We start from the raw sequence: 20,697 nt of genomic DNA on the forward strand, positions 1-20,697 counted from the left end.
GCCTAATTACTTTATCTCTTAACTCCCTCTCCTGGAATTTAATTCTTTCTTGTCGGGAGATTTTCTTTTGTTTCAAAGCCCTTGATGTATAAACCAACCCCCTCAGCCTAGCAGTCACCCCCCTCTTCTTTTCCTGTTAGTAATTTGTTCAGACTGTTCTTGAAAAGCTAGATGGCATTAAAATTCTTCCTTTATTTTGTTTTTTTATCATCAAGAAGATACAGTACAAGAATGCACTCACCTATTTCCTAGTAGCCCCCAGACCGACAGCCCTCATAAAGGACTTGGCTGGATGCATGGCTCACAAAAGTAAGTGCCACAGCTAGGGAGACTTCCTGCCCTCATTAAACAGAGTGCTTGTAGCTGTGATAATTTGAGGCAGCTCTCCAATTAGAATAGCTATCCAAACTTGGGTACCCACCAAACAGGGAGAGTTTATCGTAAAGGCAAGGTGAAATAGGTTTAGGTTACTCTGCAGCAGCATTGAGAGGGCTACTACAGCAGTGAAACAGAGAACTTTATTTCTATTCAGAATGTGTGTGTCTTATGTCCTGGAATGCATTAAGCAAAAACAGCATGTACTGCATGCTCTCTATCCTACTACTAAAAGAACACACAAGCAGACCACTTAGGGTGGTCATTTGCAAAACGGGATCCTGCACCTTTAATAGTTGTGTAGATGTGGGAATTGCAGTAGATGTAGCTTGTCATGCATACTACACCTGCTGAAAGTTCCTGTTCTACACAACCATTAAAGGTGCAAAGGTCTCATCCTCCTTTGCATCTGGTCACCTTTAGTCCACCACACAAATGCCTGGATCAGTTCAGAGATGTGACTTAGGAGTTGAAGCTTGGACTTCCCATAGGCATTAACCACTGCTAGGTGCTTCCCTGTACAGGGAAGGAAGCATGAGCATTCCTGATCACGTGATTCTCCCTATTCATGTACATCTGGGCATACATAGATATCATTTTTATGAATTTGGCTAAAGGCACTGATATCAGAGGTGTGGCTCATACCCACAACATTGGTGTCTTCTGCTTAGCACATGAAAAAATGCACAGAGAAGTCAAAGGTTTGAAGTTAGAAATCTGGCTACAGATGTCAGGGTAGCAGACCACCAAGGGAACCTACCACAATTTCTACTTCTACAACAAGATGCTAACTTACTTGGAAATCACTGATTTCTAAGAAAAATATCTCAGAATCTAGGCCTGCTGACCAATAATAACTTATAACAGTACTTTTAAAAATTTATTAATTCAATGTATACATTTAGGAAGTGAGCACCATTGAACACAGCTAAATTTACTTCTATACAAATATGAACAGTCATAGTAACTTTTAGGATAAGGTTTTCCTATTGTATACAAGCCCCTATGCACACTAACTTGTATACAAGTATACACACTAACAATTGTATACACACTAACAAGTATACACACTAACAATTGTATACACACTAACAATTGTATACAAGCCCCTATGCACACTAATAGGGACGCGGGTGGTGCTGTGGGTAAAACCTCAGCGCCTAGGACTTGCCGATCGCATGGTCGGCGGTTCAAATCCCTGCGGCAGGGTGCGCTCCCGTCGTTCGGTCCCAGCGCCTGCCAACCTAGCAGTTCGAAAGCACCTTCGGGTGCAAGTAGATAAATAGGGACCGCTTACCAGCGGGAAGGTAAACGGCGTTCCGTGTGCTGCGCTGGCTCGCCAGATGCAGCTTGTCACGCTGGCCACGTGACCCGGAAGTGTCTGCGGACAGCGCTGGCTCCCGGCCTATAGAGTGAGATGAGCGCACAACCCTAGAGTCTGGCAAGACTGGCCCGTACGGGCAGGGGTACCTTTATGCACACTAACAGGCTCTTTTCATGCATTCAGCTGAATGCACCAATGTCTGGGCTATGGCCAGGATGAAACCCTGCTGACATCAACAGGGTAGATTACTGTCATTTCCTCTTCCGTGCCTATGAAAATGGGAACCTGTGAACAGGACGTAACATTTTAAATCATAATCTTATTCCAGTTGCAATGGAATCATAGAATCATCCAGTTGAAAAATAAAAATTTTCCAGCAGGCAACCGTCCTAAGGTGCAGTGTATATGAATGATTTTTTTTTCCAGTGTTTTATGGTTATGTAGGTATCCATAACCATAACCTCCTTTAGGCAGATATTGCAATATCCAACTTTACTCCATTAGATTTCTCTAGCTGCTGGCCATAGAAATAAGGACGTTGATGGTTCAGAATCCCTGGTACACAAATCAACCCACTCAGCCTTACACACCTTAACACACACACACCATATTTTTAGACTACATTTATTAGTATTTCCTAGCAGCACTTCCTCACTGCCCGGAATTTAAAAACTGGAGGTACACGTCAATCTGATACAAAGATACAGCAGAATGGTCAATTCCCAGCAGCAGTTTGGGACAAGTCAAGGCAAGAGCAATTAATCATGCTAAGATATGGCAGACAACCCTCTCCTGTGACTGGTTAATTTAGAAACTGAATTCGCTTAAACAAACAACATCAGTCCTACAATAAATCTGTAAAATAACAAAACAGGTATTAGAATCAACTCCAGAACTGGCCCTATTAAACAATTTCCAAGACAACAACATTACAAAAGGCTCATAAGACACCTACTCTCAGCAACTAGCAACATCATAACTAGACACTGGAGGGACCTATCAGGAGTGACCATAGACCACTGGTACCAAACTGTATAGGAAACAGTCTCACTAGAAAACCTAACCAATGAATTAAAACTAGCATGGGGGACAAACAAAGAGCCCAACAAGACAACAACCTTACCCCGTCCTCAACAGCATATCAATTAATATGGCTAACCTGACCCAACGACCCCCCCCCACCTTCATACATGCAACCAAACTTTGCTGCAATAAACTGAATGCAACCAACCAGGCCCTGGGCTCTCCGACCTCTCACACTACCAACAAAAACAAAAAAGGAATACATAAAGAACCTACTCATGTGACACAGTCACAAAACTTCATGCATAAACTATCATTACCCCACCTCTTTCTCCCACTTCTCCCCCCAAAAAACCTCACAATGACTATGATAGCAGTGTCTTGCAGCAAATACAACTGACTTGTAGAAAGGACTTTATGAACTGAAAACAGACATTATGTGTATCAAATTAAAAGTGTGTACTATAGTGTGTACTATTAAAGGACGCGGGTGGCGCTGTGGTCCAGAACCACAGAACCTAGGGCTTGCTGATCGGAAGGTCGGCAGTTCGAATCCCCGTGACGGAGTGAGCTCCCAGTGTTCAGTCCCAGCTCCTGCCCATCGAACAGTTCGAAAGCATGTCAAGTGCAAGTAGATGAATAGGTACCGCTCTGGCGGGAAGGTAAACGGTGTTTCTGTGTGCTGCTCTGGTTCGCCAGAAGTGGCTTAGTCATGCTGGCCACATGTACTGGAAGCTGTCTGCAGACAAACGCCAGCTCCCTCGGCCTATAGAGTGAGATGAGCGCACAACCCCCGAGTCGTTCGCGACTGGCCCTAACGGTCAGGGGTACCTTTACTATTACTTAATGATTGGAAGAGATGTGACTTTCAAAATGCAAAGTCTTCAGGAGTCAGAAAATTGTATTTTCAGGTAGTAGAAAATAAGCAGCTCAGAAGAGCCTAGTATGGCACTCCCGCCTGGTTGGATTAAGTTAAATTGTGGTTGATTCATTTTAATTGGACAAATGAATTGTTTAATGCAGAGGTGGCTAAGAATATGCTCTCCAGATGTAACTTCCATCATGCCTACCCATTAGCCATGCTGTCAGGGACTGATGGGAACTGGAGTCTATATCTGGAGGATTATAGGCTCCTCATCGCTGGTCTAGTGTAATAAATCCTTAGGAATTGAATATTATTTGATTGCCTACTGAAATTATTTTCCCGGAGCCAGCCCATTTTCAGTTTTCATTATTGTATTGAACATCATTATTCGCAGCAATCATTGTTGGATTTATTTCTGGTGTGTGATAGTCGTCAGCTTGGGTGATTTTAAAGAAGCAAGACAGTGGCTAAAAATGGCTACTGGTCAATATAGTTATATTCTACCTCCACTTTTAGAGGCAGTATACCTTAAATACCAATTACAAAGGATCACAAGTGACTGGGGTGCTGTTGCGCTCAGGCCTGCTAACTGGGCACTGTGAGGACAGAATGCTGACTAGCTGGGCCTTTGGTCTGATCCACTTGTTTTTTGTTTTGTTTTTAAGCAGTAATCTCAATGTACCGTACCTGTACCACAGCAACTGAAGAAAAGTTATATATAAATAAACCTGATATGACTGCTTCATTTCTCTTGCTTCAGTAAAGTGATTCATATGGATATGTTCTATCCTTGCATAGGTATAAATCTGGGGCAATAAAAAGGGCCCTTCCCTGGTATACCAGAGGGCTGTTAGATGTCATAGTACAACACAGCCTAATTACAAAATGCAAACTGCCACGATAACATGTAATTGGGTACAAGCAGAAAACAGATGACATGAACATCCCAAAATGTTTATGAACTAGATATGCCAAGGTTATGGTGACAAGGTTAAAAAGATAAGTACCTGCATAAGAGGGAATCTCAGCCGGTGTAGCCCGCATGACAAACTGCACCACTGAAATTTGCTCCTATCTGCAATTTAATGACAAGGAACACCTGCTGAAATTATGCCAAAGAATTGTTAAAGGTGCAGGAGCCTTTTCTTCTTTTCCACTTGGCCACCCTAAGTTACAGTTTTTGGTGGAAAAGTTCAATAGGCTTTAGGTTGCAACAACAGTATCTAAATCTGTTGTGCTATATGTATGCTACATATTTGTTCCAATGCTATAAATATAAAATCTGTATTTTACAAAAATATTGGCTCAATAGAGCTTCTAGCACACTGCAATCCTAAACATACAACCTGGGAGTGAGTCTTTTGGACACAGTGGAATTTACTTCTGAGCAAACATGCAGAAGAGTGTAATATAAATTTATTTATTTTCAAAGCTATGATTTCTCCTGAGATGTAAAAACAGGATAATTAACAGTTTATTTTAGATGTCAGAGACTGACGTTGTCACAAGAAGTTCCCATCTATTCGCTCTCTAGTACATATGGCACAACCATTGTTTTGAAGGAACAATGCCAATTTAAGAACAAAAGGGACACAGAAATGGTTTGTGGATGGCGTGGCTAGCACCCATTAAAATTGTTCCTCTTTGAACTCCTTGACCAACCTAAGCTCCCTAGAAGATCTAGGCCCATGGCTAGAAACAATTAGCTCTCTGTACCTCCAAAGAAGCTGCAGTTCAGAGGATTCCTTATCAACATGAGCTGATCAAACTACATATGGTTTGAGAGGACTAAAAGGGTGAGAATGATTTTTGTGCATAGCCTGTAGTGGTTCTTTGATCTCCATTGGCTGTTTAACTAGCATCTCCAATGATACCAAATTAAAAAATCTTAGCAGTAAAAAAAAATGCACGGTAGGGGGAGGGGGGTGGAAAGCAGACTAGGCTAATCTTGCATTTAATTATTTATTTTCAAATTCCACAGTGCAACTCATCCCCTCTCTAATCTGCAATTAACAAACTCCAGTCTATTGCCTTGCCTCTTAATAGGCCATCAAAGAGCAACTTGAAAGCGCTATTCCCATTGGTCCATCTCTTTTGATGCCCCAAAATTAAAAAATGAAGCCTCGTTATATAAGTTTGCCCGCACCAAAGGTAAGAGTGGGAATGGCTGGATGTGAAACATCAAGAGAAATCCAGCTGTGGACAGTTTGCAACCCCCTATTACGAAGTTCTGTAATGAAAAATATATCTTTAAAACAGACAACTGGAAGGTGGGAGAGGGGTCCTTTCATCAAGTTGCTTTGAAACAGCCCAGAATCCACAGACACTAGTCCTAAGATACTTCAGTGTAACATCAGTGCCATCTCAGAGGAAAATGGCTTGCTGTAACGTAACTTGTGGAATCAACTACACTGAAGCATCTTTGATAGTTGTCTCCAGGGCTGGCTCTATCATTAAGCTGAGTGAGGCAACTGCTTCCGGTAGCAGATGTTGAAGGAAACATAGGCCTTTATCCTCTTTGGAGGAGAGTGCTGTGTGTGCCATATGGGCAGCCCTGCACCCCCAGGTGTGGGGGAGAATGCGATGCCATGAGGAGCACTGAAGTAAGATTCAGCTGCCAGTCCAGTTAGCTTCTGTACATGGGATGGGAGGCAGGAGCACCAGTGTGGTGTAGTGATTGGTGTGTTGGACGGTAAGACCTGAGAGACCAGGGTTCAAATCCCCGCTCTGCCATGATGCTCGCTTGGTGACCTCGGGCCAGTCACTCACTCTCAGCATAACCCGCCCCACAGGGTTGTTGTGAAGATTAAATTGAGAGAACTACATGCACCACCTTGAGCTCCTTGGAAGAAAGGTGGGATAGAAATGTAAACAAACAAACAAACAGAAAAGCACAACTGTCTTGGGCTTGCCCTGATTGTCACCTTCAGTTATTATTAATGTTCCATAGCAAAGGAATGTTGCCCTGTTCCACTGTAACTAATTTGTTAATGGTAAAAATCTTGTACATGTCTACTCAGAAGTAAGCTCTACTGTGGTCTGTGGTACCTGCTTCCAGGAAAGCTTACATAGGGTTGCAGTCTAACATTGATTGCAAAGGTAACATTCTCTTCTTACTAATAATCTAATTCGCTACTGAATATGATAGGGGCTGCAAGAGAAAGAGGGGTGACATTGTTATAAAGTCAGAGTCACCCTTCGTTCCCCACCTTCTCTTCATTTTTCTCGAAAGTAAGCACTATGTTCAGTGCTTCAGAGTTACCGTGCTTGAGATTGCAGCCAGACGCGTTCACTGGAAAGGGAGTGTTTTATTATGCGTTTTTACTCGGAAGTAATTGCCACAGAGCTAAAATATGCACAGGGGGGGTTGCCCTATTCCCTAGACAGCGCACCTTACATGGACAGCTAAAACACGGAACTGTCTGAAGAGAATTCACACCAATAAATTTCCCCTTTGGGTGCTCCGAAGGGATAGCTGCTGCGAAGCCAGCGGAACACCCGCCCCCCGCTTTCTTTGAATAATCGTCTGTATCCAAATCAAATCAAGATTCATGGCATTGCAGCAAGTGAGAATTTCCCTGCCGGCCGTTCCCCAATTAGGACATCCGCCCAATGAGCGAATGGCTTTGCGGGGGTGCGTCGCATCTTCTCCCCCCCCCCCACCTCCGCCGGATGATCCTTTTGTAATCCCATCCTCGGCGGGGCTGCGCGCCCTCCCCCTCCCCCCGAGGGGCGGGAATTAGGACCCCGGGGAGTATAAAGTCAGCTCAAAGGAAGCGAGCGGAGATTCCTAAACTCCCCCGCAAGGCTCGAAGGACCCTTATCTCCTGGGAATTTGCACACACACTCTACTTGGGGGCTTTGAAAAATAAAAATAAAAAATCAAGACCGAGTTGGATCCGAACCCGTGACCTTTCGAGCTGCTATAAAATATTCTCGCCGTCGCAAATATGCTAACGTTGTGCGCGGACGGATCCTGCCGTCTAGTTACAGTGATGGTACTGGCTCTCTCTTTCTCTGGCTGCGCCGACGCCGCGGAGAACTCCGCTTCTATCTCCAACGCCATCATTAAGAGCTCGGCGGCGGCCGGATTTCCAGTCACCCCGGCGCCGTCGGTGTACGACGGAAGTAACACGCACCACCCCGTCGATCCGCACCAGGTATGTGTTTGGGGTGTGTGTGTCTCTTTTTTTTGCGCGCGAGAGGGAGAGGCGGGGTGGGGGTCACCGTCTACCCACGGGGCTCCTGGGAGCCTTCTCCTTTCCGCTGGCGCTTCCTCACTTGGCTTTTCCTCGCCTGCAGGGCTATCCGTGCATCGGGGACGACGACTGCAGAGCGGGAGAGTATTGCGCCACCCCTGCCCTGCCGGGCTACCCGGCGGCACAGATCTGCCTTGCCTGCCGCAGGCGCCGCAAGCGCTGCCATCGCGACTCCATGTGCTGTCCGGGCACTTATTGCAGTAACGGTGAGTGTTGCTTGGCTTTGGTTGTTTGCCTGAGGCTGGACCTGCTGGGTGTCGATAAACCGGTATAAAGTGGCGGGGGGGGGGGCAAGGTGCTCTAGTGCTGGAGGTAGAAAGCGCCCTTCCTCGAATGATAGTGAAATAAAATGATGTGGGTATTTAAAGAGCACTCTCCCCAAACCTGCCCGTCTGGCTGTGGGTGAAGTAATGGAAAGTCTATTGGCTTTTTGGCCAGCATCCTACCTGTCAATGGAGTGGGGGGGGGAGAGAAGTTTGGCTGGCAATGTGCAATTGCTAGAGCACTTACCTAGGAGTAAGCACCGTTGAATATAGGGAGACTGACTTCTAAATTAAATGCAGGATGTGCTTGCTTATGGTGAATGTTTGGGTTTAATCTTGCCAGAGAGCCTTGGGACGCTCTCTCAAAAGTTGATGGTATAGTGAGGGACTGTTACTTACGCAGGGTGACTGCTAGGATTTCAAAACTGATGATAAAACACAGTAATAAATGGCATTGCCTAGGCTAGAGTCCCTATTGCTTCATCTAGGCTGGCATTGTCTACCCTGAATGGTAGCAGCTGCCCAGTGCTGGACAAGAAGAGGGCTTTTCCGTCATCAGCTACCTAATCTTCTTAAATGGAGATGTGGGAGATGAACCAGAGACCTTCTGCATGCCTGACATGTGTTCTGAGTTATGATCCCTCCCTGAAGTTGGCTCCAGAATAGATTGTGCTGTCTCAGGCTAAGCGTTTGAAGAATACAGAGCAGCAAGCCCATTCCAGTGCTTAGGCTTCTTTTCGTTCCTGGTGGTGTTTCAGGTTTTCAGTAACACCTGAATGAGGACTCCCAACCGTAGGAGAAAGAACTAGGTAAATTACCCAAAACAGCTGGATTACTGGGCACTAGCACTGAGGTCCTGAACAGGTTATAGGCTTCAGGGATGCGAGGCATGCAACATAGTATGAGTATTTCACTGTGTAAATGTGTTTTATAAACGGAGCACCAAGATTTTCTCCAGCATCTGAGGAAGTCTACCCAGGAACAACAAAGCAGAAGACTGAAATGGTTTTCCATAGCTATCAGCTTGTTTTCACTGAGTTTTGGTTTTTGTTTGTTTATATTAGGGATCTGTGTACCAGTGGAATATGATAAATTCCATCCTGGGGAGATTGAGGAGACTGTCATAGAGAATTCAGACCATGGCACTTTGGACCTTCACCCCAAAAGGACCACAATTTCATCCCAGTTTCACTATGCAAAAGGTAAGGGTGTTAGCAGCTATACAGGCTGGGGTGGGGTGGGAAAGAAGGCAAATATGGCACTTTTAAGGTTTTTCAAAGTCTTGGAACAATTGTAGATCTTGACTGATAATGGATGCGTTGGGAGTGATTGTCCCACTGCATGCTGCAAACTAATGTGTTGTAGACTGCTGTTTTGACCACTGCAGTGGTGCTTTAAAAATCTGATAGCTTTATGCCAGTCCCTATATAGGCATTTCATCCCTTCCAGGGTTCTCTTAAAATTGATGCCTTCCGCTGTGAAGGCTTCCTTTCGAAACCTCAACACATTTCTAGCACTTGGGTGGCCAATATTTTGAGCATGCTTTCCCCACAAAGTTTTCCTTGCAACGGATGGTACTTGTATAGTGGGACACACATGTCAACAACTGTTAGCAGCAACCCAAAGACATGCTCTCAGAACTGGGCAACATCCTTTGTCAACACATGGCTTGTTTGGTTCAGTGGCTTGCAAATTCCTGTTTATGGGGAACACTTTCACACAATGGATCTGCTAAGGAACTCTTAATATTGTCAAATTGTGTTAGAGGGTTCTATGGCACATACTCAGCTTGTGTGGCACTGGCCTCTGGCCTTCCTATGCTCCTGCATAAACACACATATACCTGTGGTATGTGCAAAGCATGTGCGAGTTATGGTGAAGGTTTCAGGGAAGCACTTTGAAAACCATTGGTTCAGTGTCTTATCACTTTCACTGCAGTTGCTTAAGGAGAAAACAGGACTAGGGATAAACAAGTATCGCTCTGTTCTCAATTACCCTTCCCTTTATTTCCTCAGGTGAAGAAGGTGACTCATGCCTCCGCTCCTCAGATTGTATGGAAGGACTGTGCTGTGCCCGTCATTTCTGGTCCAAGATTTGCAAACCGGTTCTTAAGGAAGGCCAAGTGTGCACAAAACACCGCAAGAAAGGTGCTCACGGTTTGGAGATCTTCCAGAGATGCAGCTGTGGGGATGGATTGACTTGTCGGATACAAAGAGACCACACAATCAGCAACTCACCCAGACTACATACTTGCCAGAGGCATTAACTGTTGCATTTTTATTACTAAACCTGATGGACTTAAAGAGACTGAGGTGTGGGATACTCTTGTTCCGGAAAAATCACCTCCAAGGACTGACATGTTTTAGAGTTTACACTAAAGTACTCCAGCATCTTGCCCCCTCAAAACTGGAGGATGAAGCATGTTTCTTTAGGGAACTATTTTTAAAAGTGACTAATTACAGTAAATTACTGTGTCTGTAAATTCTTGGGTGTGGCACTTAACTGTACATGATGGGAGATTTTAATTTTTCCTGAAGTGCTGCATGATCTTGTCTATTGTGACATGTGTTGTACACACTGGTTTTATTTTATTGAGCCTATTGTTTTGACAAGTGAAATAAATTTCTTTTAATTATCTGTTGGGTGGTGATTCTGTTAGTTGGAATAATTATAGCCATCATTTGCGAATCTTTTTGTACAGTAATATCTGATCACATACTGTCTCCGTGAGTGTAGAAGCACCAACCTAAGAATTATAGGGAGGGATTATACTTGCAAGTTAGAAAAGGTTTGAAACATCTGACACTCTTCAGTTTTGATCAAACGCTGGGGAAGAGTTTCAGATCTCTAATTGTAGGTGTGCTAGGCTGTAACTCTGGTAACTGTTTCCCCATCACTTCAGCCCATTCTGTGGGTTGCAGATTTCTACTGCTGGGTTTCTACAGTAAGTCTAGAGAATACCTAGCATGAAATATTACTCTTCCTCCCTCCTGGCAATTTCAGGGGTGGGTTCAATAGCAGTACAAGTATAGGGGTTGCAGCAAATTGCCATCTAGATAAATTTTCTATCTCTGCTAAACTAATCGGGCTCTGAAAGCATTGTGTGTGCAAGTATTGCACCATTATGCTTGACAACCCTCAAAATTAAACGGTACCGGTAACTACTGTGAATACTGAGCACTTATGTTGCATGAATTCCCCCCACCCACAGTAATCTTCATTCAAAACTTTGTTTATAAAGTATGCTTTCTCCAGTGAATAGACATCTAATTTGTGTTCTGTTTGTAATTCTAAGAACACACGTTTCATTGATATTTCAAGGTAGCTAACAATAAAATGTGCAGGTACCCCAAGCAAAAGCTTGAGGTGCATTCATCTGCATCTCAAATTGAACTACTTTGGAAATTCAAGCAAGAGCTGAAATGCCTTCATACAGGTGTTGCTGAAGCTTCCCAGGATCTCATTGTTGAGGGGAGGATGGCTGGGACTTGAGGATGGTCCTACTTAATTGCGTTCCCTTCCAGCTCATCTCTTGTCAAAGGACAAAACTTAAGGAATACCAATTCTTGATAGCAATACTTTTGCTTTAGGGTTGCAGATTAATTTTAATGGGATAATAGGTTGTTATTGCATGATGGGGCTGTTGAAGATGGAGCTTTCTGATTACAGGAATGCTCCATCATTGACAGAAGGTGGTCTTAACAAATGCCAACTCCAGGAGAAAGCATTCAGATAGGGCTGCTTGTCATTTCTATTTAGTTTCCTCTCCCAGATGGATTTGGTCACTCTTCCCTTCCCCCTGCACTTTTTAAAAAAACTAATCATTTGGCTGTGAGGCCTTTTCAGCAGTATACATTCTCTTGGCATGGTGAATCAGCACTTCTTAAAGGTTAAGGCACACAATCCCCCATAGATCATTATCAGCTGCATTCTTTATTCAGGCAAGGTCAGCTATTGCTCCATTATTTGTATGTTTCTCCAGTGCCATCTTAAGCTTCAGTAAATTGGCCTGAGGGGCTTTGCTGCAAAGACATCAGGGTGGTTTCAAAGCAAAGGAAATGTGATTGCTGTGACACTGCCTTGTGGAGGGGTGGCCTGAACTGATGAGGAAGGATTAATTTCCCCCCTCCCTCTGCCAGCCTTTATCTGCCACAAGAAGATGCAGCTCTCCTCCCAGTGATCATCTGTGGCTAGGGTTTCAGGAAGACACAACGGAGGAGAGGAAACAGGAAACCGCTTGCTGCAGAATGAAGAAAACTCATTTGCAGGGAAGTGACAGGCAGCTCCTTAGAGGGAGAAAAGCTATTAAGTGTTCCCTTTTCAAACCACATCCTCCTTCCCCCTTCCCAGCCCTACTGCCACTTACAATGGCCCAGATCAAATTCACCTGTGCAGCCTTGGGAGACATAAGGCCAGAACAGAGGAGGAAAACTCAACCCTGGAAAATGACCTGAATGAGGAAAGGCAGAATGCTGCTTCTATAAGAACTCCTGCATTAATCACCATCATAAAGGGAGCTCAGTTGAATGGGCACAGAGGCAGAAGCAGTGAAATATTGTTTCTCAAAGGCACATGCTGCAGGCAAAGTCTTCCACCTGCATCCATGCAGCATCTTTTAATGTTTCATTTTGGGAAGTAGTGTGTTGAGGATTCCAACCTAAACACCTTATTTAATGGCAATAATGTGGCGGCCCGATGCAGTCTTCAGTACAATCCCTTTGCCTGGCATTCAGAGGATACATCTGAGCACACAGCATAGAGACTGCTCCCCGGTGTGGGACCTTTGTGAGATGAAGGAATTTTATCCTACTCATGTCCACAAGTCCCACTGAGCTCAATTAAAATTTACCTACTGCAATCTAAGCCTGAGCTGCATTAGGCATGACTAAGGCTATTGAAAGCAATGTGTTTAAATACATCTGATTCTTCATGAGCCTGGGCTGTTTATATAGAGTTGCTCATTTGAGAAAATACTAGCTTGAGGTTACTTATACTATCTTCTTAATTTTGATATACATTTTATGGGTATAGTCTGGGGACAAAAAAGGTTCAAGTAAGGGTTTGCAAAATAAAACACTGCTGAGCTTTGCTTCTATGAGAAACTCCAATTTTTTTGGCTTCGACTCCCCTATTTTATCTGCCTATATAAATTGTGCTTGTTATGCAAACCAGATTAGCGCATTGATGTGGGTTATCTCCCAGCTGTGGCTTCTTTTTGAAGGCAGTTTTATGTTTAATAGGGACACCCAGCATAATAGCTCTGCAAACATAATGCAGTGCACACAATGGTACTTCACTTCCTTTGTATCCCATTTCAAACTGTAGCTTATACCTTCGGCTTCCCTTGGGAATCTAATAGCACTCTGAGCAAAATTAAACCCTACTTCCATCGAAAGAGAAGCCAATGCGCTCAACGTGCAAACGGATGTTGCGGATGAGAGTAAGGAGCTACATGACCATGAGACTTCTGCTTTCTACATTCATTTCTACTTGGTGCGCATATGAAGGGGGCTTGAGAGTGTGGAGAGCGGTTTCTGATTCCTAGAACTACCTACGAGCACCCAGGAAGGAAAATGCAGTTGCAAAGTGGATAGTATAGAGATACAGAAATAAAGAAAGGTTTAGCCCTGTGATGCTGCCATATAGGACGGAAGAGGAGTTGGACTAAAAGATTCAGGCAGGAATAGTTGAAGATTTGAGAGACAAATTAAAAGCTGATGAGGCAACAGAGACTGTGGATAAAGGAAGCATCTCAAGATTGTGGAGAGGAGAACAGCAGCCTTCTGCTCGCCTGCAACATTGCATGCAAATTCCATAATTCACAACAAACAGTAGCGCAGGAGTGGGGGAGATTTTGGCAAGAAACTGAGTCTTGGGGGCCACAAACTAGATTCTGGATTGGGACCTATATGTCCCTTGTATATCTTGCCACAAGAAGTGACAACAAGGAGAGGCTGGACTAACTGTGCATTTAATCTGAGCACCGATACTGGATCTGGAAAGAAATAAGGAGCCGATGGGATGAAAAGCATCAACTCGCATGATCACAAAGCTGCTAAGTGGATAAAGGTGGTCGTGCGTACTGGGCTACTCCACCTTTAAGAGTTCTGTAGAAGAGTGGATTGTCACAGAAATTACACCTACTGAAATCCCATTCTTTGCACAACCATTAAAGGTGTACAAGCCCTGCTACACACACACACCCAATTCTTTTAATTTATTTTTTTATTTTTTGCATCTTGCCACCTAGTATAGGCAGCAGAATTCTTAACAAGAAGTGAAGCTGGAAGAAAAGCCGGCTGGAAAACAAAGCTTTACACTAATCCAAATGAGAAGTAATCAAAGCCTGAACCAGTGTCTTCAGCAGGTGATTCCTGTACCTTGTTGGAGCTGCCCATGCTTTTGTATGCTTCAGCAAGTCCCCCACCCACCTTGGCAATGTGCCCGACCCTGAAGTTTTAACAAGCTGAGATCAGAAGCTCCCTGCTTTTATCTTCCCACCTTGAAATGCCTGCTGCGGAGCGCACCTGAAGCAAATGTCTTTCAGTTGTTTCCTATATCGCTGTCCTGGATTGTATTAGATGTTTGATGAATGTGTGTATTTCTCATATGTAAGCAGTGATATTAATATATGATTATACACTTCCTACATTGCTGAAATAATCACATCTGTCTGAGCAATCTCACCTACTGAATGCTACAAACTGTTCTTCCGTTACAGTGACCTTCGCCATGCTAAGTCCCTGTGAAAACGCATGGAGGCATCTAGATATCTAAACTCAGCTTTGAATAGTTAGATGAGGCCCTGTCTCCAAGGCCACTGGACTCTCTGCACCATTAGTAGGGGTGGACTTGGTAAAATAATGCGCTGAGTGAGGACAAAATTCAGCACCCTCCGTCCTTTCACCTTCCATTCTGTGCATGCTCTCAAGTGCATTTTGTCATAGTTTTGCGCCCCATCTGCTCAATGACCTGTGGGGGAAGGGAACTGCCCACACCGCCCTAAATCTGGCACTTATCATTAGACTGAGTGAGCTGACTACCGCAGGCAGCTGATTTGGGGTGTCATGACAAAGCATCAAATCAGAAATTTCTAAATTTATTGTTACTGTATTCTTCATCCCTTTGCTTTGGGGTTTTTGTGCCTCAGGTGCCACTGTGATAAAATGGTTTAATTCCTAGGTGCAGGGCTGTTTTCAGAGAGAAATGCTGGGTGGCTTCTGCTCTGTCCAGTGGCAAATATTCTGTATAGTTCCACGGGATTCCACTTTGTCCCCAATGCTTTTAAATATCTGTATGAAGCTGCTGTGTGCAGTCATCAGAGAATTTGGGAGTCTGGTGTCATCAGTATGCTGGCGACACCCTCCTCTACCACTCTTTACTATCTTAGTCATATGTGTTGGTGTTGAACCACTGCCTGGAGGCTGCATTGGATTGGAACTGGGGCTAATAAATGGAAACTGAATCCTGACAAGACAGAGACCAGTGCTTCTTGTATCTCAGCTGGCTATTTGATCTGTTCTACTGAAAGCTGCACTCCCCCTGAATGAACAGGTACCGCGTAGGTGCTGTTTAGATCAGCTTTGTTACTTGAGCACAACCGACCTCGGTAGCAAGGAGTGCCTTTTACAGCTCTGGCTGGTTAGCATGCATTTGCTTGTTCCTATGATAGCCTGGCTACAGCTTCGTATGCTCTACTGATCTCATGTCTCAGCTACTGTAATATGTTTTGCAAAGGGCTACTGAAGAATGCAGTGTTTCGGCTGGGACTTCTATATAATGTCATGCAACATCTGTTCTGTAGGACCTGCGATACCTGCCTACACAATGCTGAACCCAATTTAAGGAGTCAGTGTTAACACACAAAGCACTAAGTAACTTGGGGCCTAGATATTTGGCACAGTTGTGCCTCCCCACCCTCGTTTCAGCTGACCTGGGCCCTGAGATCAACAGGGGGCCCCTTTCCCAGTGTCCCACCAGCAGGTGCAGCTTGCTGTGTAGTGACATGGGGTAGGGCCTCCTCTGTTGTGGCTCCCCAACTGGAATTTCATCCCCCACGGATGGCCACAACATAGTGGTTCTTCTGTTACTGAGTGAATACATATTCTCCGGAATATCTATCCCTGCTTAAAGTGTCCTTTTTCAGGTTAGATGGTCAGAGCATAAACAGTATTCCAACTGCAGTCACACCATCAATTAGAAGCAACTTGAACAGACATTCAGGAAATAACCGCATTGAAGGGGTTCTCCCACCCCTTCCAAGGACTTCTTTGATGGACATTCAATTGTGCGCACCATTTCAAAAAAGTCTGGGGTGCCCTGAATTCTGGGTGTGCGCTTACTTTCTGATCATCATGTAACACCTAATACGAATCTTCCCCTACTTTAAAGATAGTTTACCTACAATGTTCTAGTCTAGAGGGGTTTTGTGTGGGTGTGGTGCCTTTTTAACGTTTATTTTCTTATAGTTGTTCTTTAAAAGTGCTTTGATAATATGAAGACAGAACATCAAAGTAACCCATAATAATAGCTCTTTGTATTTAAAAAGTCCCATTAAGCAGAGGATCTCAAAAGTGTTTTCTGTTTCTTAAATAACAAATACAATTAATTGCAAAATATCGTTTCCCCGAGGTCACAGAAGCACCTAATCTGAGGTCACTTACTTTAACTTCACAAAGAATTTCCCCTGGAACAAATGGTTGGCTGCTTTCTGCCACGCCATGCAATTGCCTTCTGAAACTTTCCCTGTTAGTCATTAAGCACATGGGGCCTGCAATCCTGTGCACGCTTACCTGAGAGTAAGCTTAGTTGAACATAGTGGGACATCTGAGGACTAGAATAGACATAAATCAATGAGTTTCCTCTGTAATGGAGCTTCGTTGAAATGATTTATTGATTCAAATGTGATATTAATTTATAAATCACATTGTGACCATTAAGATTTTTGTTTGGTTGTAAACTTGAACCAGGTGCCTGATCACCCAAGGTCAAAAATTTTGTCTGCAATTCTTTGTACATTTATCTGAGACTAAACACGTGGAACTTACTTTTCAATAAACGTGCATAGGGATGAGACAACAAATGGTCACATTATGATTCAGGCAATGCATTTAAACTCACAGGATTCAGGGGAACCTTTGACCAGTGCAAGGCTCTTACTCTACAAGGCTTTTTCCAACTTAGCATACATTTATTGTGTGAGAAAAAAACTGAAATCTAGACGTATACTTCTCTTAACGCCAGATTGTTGAGTCTATTGCACAGTACCTCAAGATGCCTACTAGCGTAAGGCACTGTAAAAACTCTTACACCCTGCCTTGCAAAAGGTGTACTGGCACAAAACTTTGTACAATCTTATGCATAAGGTTTGCCTAACTCTCAATATGTTTGCTGGTTTGCAAACACCTTCGCTAACTCATACAGTAGTTTGCAGGCACTATCAGCATGTTAAGCCTGAGAAGAAGACTAAGGGGAGACACAATGAGAGTGCTCTTCAAATACATGGACTGTCACAGGGGAGATCTCTGCTGCCCCAGAGGACAGGACTATATTGAATGGGCTCAAGTTACAGGAGTGTAGATTTCAGCTGACCATTAGGGGAAACATTGTCATGGTAAGAGCTGCCCAACAATGGAATCAATTATCTACAAAGGTGCTGGGCTGTCCCTTCTATCCCTCTCTGGAGGTCTTGAAGCAGAAGATGGACAGAGACCCGATTCCAAGATCATGAAGGTCGGAGTCTAAAATTTTCCTAAATGCACCACTTATTGGAGTCCTAAATTAATAATGGGGAAAGTCTTGCAAGCATGTAGCCCAATCACACGTATGTTTATTCATAGGTAAAGGTAAAGGGACCCCTGACCATTAGGTCCAGTCGTGACCGACTCTGGGGTTGCGGCGCTCATCTCGCTTTATTGGCCGAGAGAGCCGGCGTACAGCTTCCGGGTCATGTGGCCAGCATGACTAAGCCGCTTCTGGCGAACCAGAGCAGTGCACGAAAATGTCATTTACCTTCCCGCCGGAGCGGTACCTATTTATCTACTTGCACTTTGATGTGCTTTCGAACTGCTAGGTTGGCAGGAGCAGGGACCGAGCAATGGGAGCTCACCCCGTCGTGGGGATTCGAACTGCCGACCTTCTGATTGGCAAGTCCTAGGCTCTATGGTTTAACCCACAGCGCCACCCGCGTCCCTTGTGTTTATTCATAAGCCATGGCTATTATACTCAGTGGGCTTTATTCTAAATTAAATGTGAACAGCCTTTTCAAACAATAACCCCCTTTGTCATTTTTGATCATTTTAGATTGCTTGTACTTTTATTTTTATAACATTGTTATATACCTCGGTTGAGGTATGCCCCCAAATGTGGTATATAAATAACCCTGCAAATAAATGCATGAACGAGACTGCAACATTCATTATATTAGATATGCCCACAATGTTCAACTCAGGATACACAATTTCCCTCTTAAAACAAATGCCACCCTCCTGACAATTTACTTGCCAAGCATGTGTAGTTTTAATTCCATTTTGGCCGCAGAAGGGTACAGAGAATCAGGTTAAACCTTTTTCAAGCTTCCTTGTTTGATCCCACTAAGTAAGTGATATGTACAGATTTTTTTAAATAAAAAAAAACACTTACTGAAAAGCAGGGCGGGGGGGAACAGGTGATTTGCTTTCTGGTAGAGAAGTTTTAATGATTAAACAAAAGAAAAGAACAAGGTACGCCACCTGTTTAAGCTGTTCACTCCTGTTCTTCTAATTTGGCTACAGGGCTGGGTAACTGAATCTTGATCCCATTTGAGGTTGGGAAATGCATACAGGTGGCCAAATATCCAATTATTTCAGTTCTAATAAAAACTACTATTGTAAAGAGGGGGGGGGAGTTGTTTATTAAACCTCATCTTTTTCCTCAACAAAGGGATTACATCCCTGGGCAATTAAAAACAATGCTTTAATTTTGTTTGTTTATTTATTTATATGTGTTTGATTCTGTTCTCTCTCTCTTTTTTTGCCAATAATTAAAGGTTTTGGAAATAGTATTGCGGGTAGGGAAGTAGGTTAAGGAACATCTGCACTGCCTGCGTTGCTCCATGAACGCAACAGAAAACGGTAGGAGAACCCTCTTATTGGCTTATATTTCCAAAAGAAAAACAAACAACCCGCCCCCCCCCCCCCCAGTGAATGCCATTCTGGAAACAATGAAGTCACACAAGGGACCACATCACTCTGCTTTCTCTACACCTCTTTGCACTAACCCATTTATCATAGGAAAATGTACTTTTAATCTAGAGTTAAGACATGCCTTGACCTCAACAACCTAGATTGATTCTGCTGCCCACGAGGGTGGGTGTGGTTGCTCAATACACATCTGCAAACCTTTCTACACCTTTTCTTCCTTGCACATCTCCTGGGTGAATGAAAAAGGAAGTGGTGATTGTGATCTTGGTGTACACCCACCCACCAGGTCACTAGGCAGGTGTGGAGACACACCCTCCATTGTAAGGACAGTTTTAATCTGTTTTCAAAGGGGCACACTGTGTAGTAATGCATAATCAATCTACAACGAACTTTTTGGGGGTTGTTTTTTTTGCACTGAAACCTGCTGAAATGCTTTTTAGGAGCAAAAAAAAAAATATATGCAACAGATTTTCCTATGCAGGAAAAAAATTACCCACTCTTCATCTGCAATAAAATATTGTGCATTAGCAGCCTAAATTGCTCACTCCAATCTGGAGTCATTTGGAAGGTGGATTCTGAACAGAATGAGGTGTGGTGAGGGAAGGTTGTTGCAACTGGCGAGTTTCCTGGGAAAAAGTGGGAAATCTTGCATCGCTTATTCTTGAGTTGAGTTCTTGAGCACACCTAATACACCTAATACAGTGGTACCTCAGGTTACAGACGCTTCAGGTTACAGACTCCGCTAACCCAGAAATAGTACCTTGGGTTAAGAACTTAGCTTCAGGATGAGAACAGAAATCGCACGATGGCGGCGCAGCGGCAGCGGGAGGCCCCATTAGCTAAAGTGGTGCTTCAGGTTAAGAACGGACCTCCAGAACGAATTAAGTTCTTAACCCAAGGTACCACTGTACAGGGATTGCAATATTGTCGAAATCATGCACAGGGTTATAGAAACAGAAAACTGAAATTGTGGTTCCTGATTTGAGCTGTTTCAATGCATCTTGATTTATAACTTATTTGCAGTTCTGACTTAAGACGTAATGATAATCAGCAGCTTGTTTAAAACAGGAAGCTGATGTTTCTAATCTGCTCCTAGCAGTCTCACTGGATAGAAGGAGGAAGCACTCATGCCCTATAAGCTCGATCAGGCTCACTGCTGTAATGTTAAACTATGTTACATACAAGCTGGTCCACAATATATGTTCTGTTTCATATTACGCTGCTCAGGTGGTGAAGCAACTGGAGCTGTTTTATTGTAAACGATTCTGTACATGGATTCAATTAGAGTGGCCATACATCCGGAAAATACCGGACCTGTCCTTTATTGTGGGGCCTGAATGTCCATCTGGGGGGATTTTTAGAATTTAAAGCAAACTTTTTGTGTCCAGATTTTTACCTCTTGGAATAA

At 43.7% G+C, this 20,697-nt stretch overlaps 1 protein-coding gene and 1 long non-coding RNA gene across 3 annotated transcripts in view; one reads left to right on the forward strand and one right to left on the reverse strand.

The window, feature by feature from the left end:
• Positions 1-20,697, reverse strand: part of LOC310762776 — a 48,149-nt gene that overhangs the window by 22,849 nt on the left and 4,603 nt on the right. The gene's annotated exons all lie outside the window — the stretch shown is intronic.
• On the forward strand, positions 7,337-10,713 carry DKK1 (dickkopf WNT signaling pathway inhibitor 1). Its single transcript, XM_083614255.1, has 4 exons — positions 7,337-7,747; positions 7,890-8,052; positions 9,174-9,311; positions 10,125-10,713. The coding sequence occupies exons 1-4, from the start codon at positions 7,538-7,540 to the stop codon at positions 10,373-10,375; spliced, it is 762 nt and encodes a 253-aa protein (XP_083470381.1). The 5' UTR covers positions 7,337-7,537; the 3' UTR covers positions 10,376-10,713.

Source organism: Podarcis filfolensis, assembly GCF_964270895.1.
Source record: "Podarcis filfolensis genome assembly, chromosome: 5".
Lineage (NCBI taxonomy): Eukaryota > Metazoa > Chordata > Lepidosauria > Squamata > Lacertidae > Podarcis > Podarcis filfolensis.

Coding starts and splice junctions, on each gene's coding strand:
- DKK1 (XM_083614255.1), top strand. CDS start 7,538: ATGCTAACGTTGTGCGCGGACGGATCCTGCCGTCTAGTTACAGTGATG. Junction 7,748..7,889: donor ACCCCGTCGATCCGCACCAG/GTATGTGTTTGG, acceptor CCTCGCCTGCAG/GGCTATCCGTGCATCGGGGA. Junction 9,312..10,124: donor CCAGTTTCACTATGCAAAAG/GTAAGGGTGTTA, acceptor TTATTTCCTCAG/GTGAAGAAGGTGACTCATGC.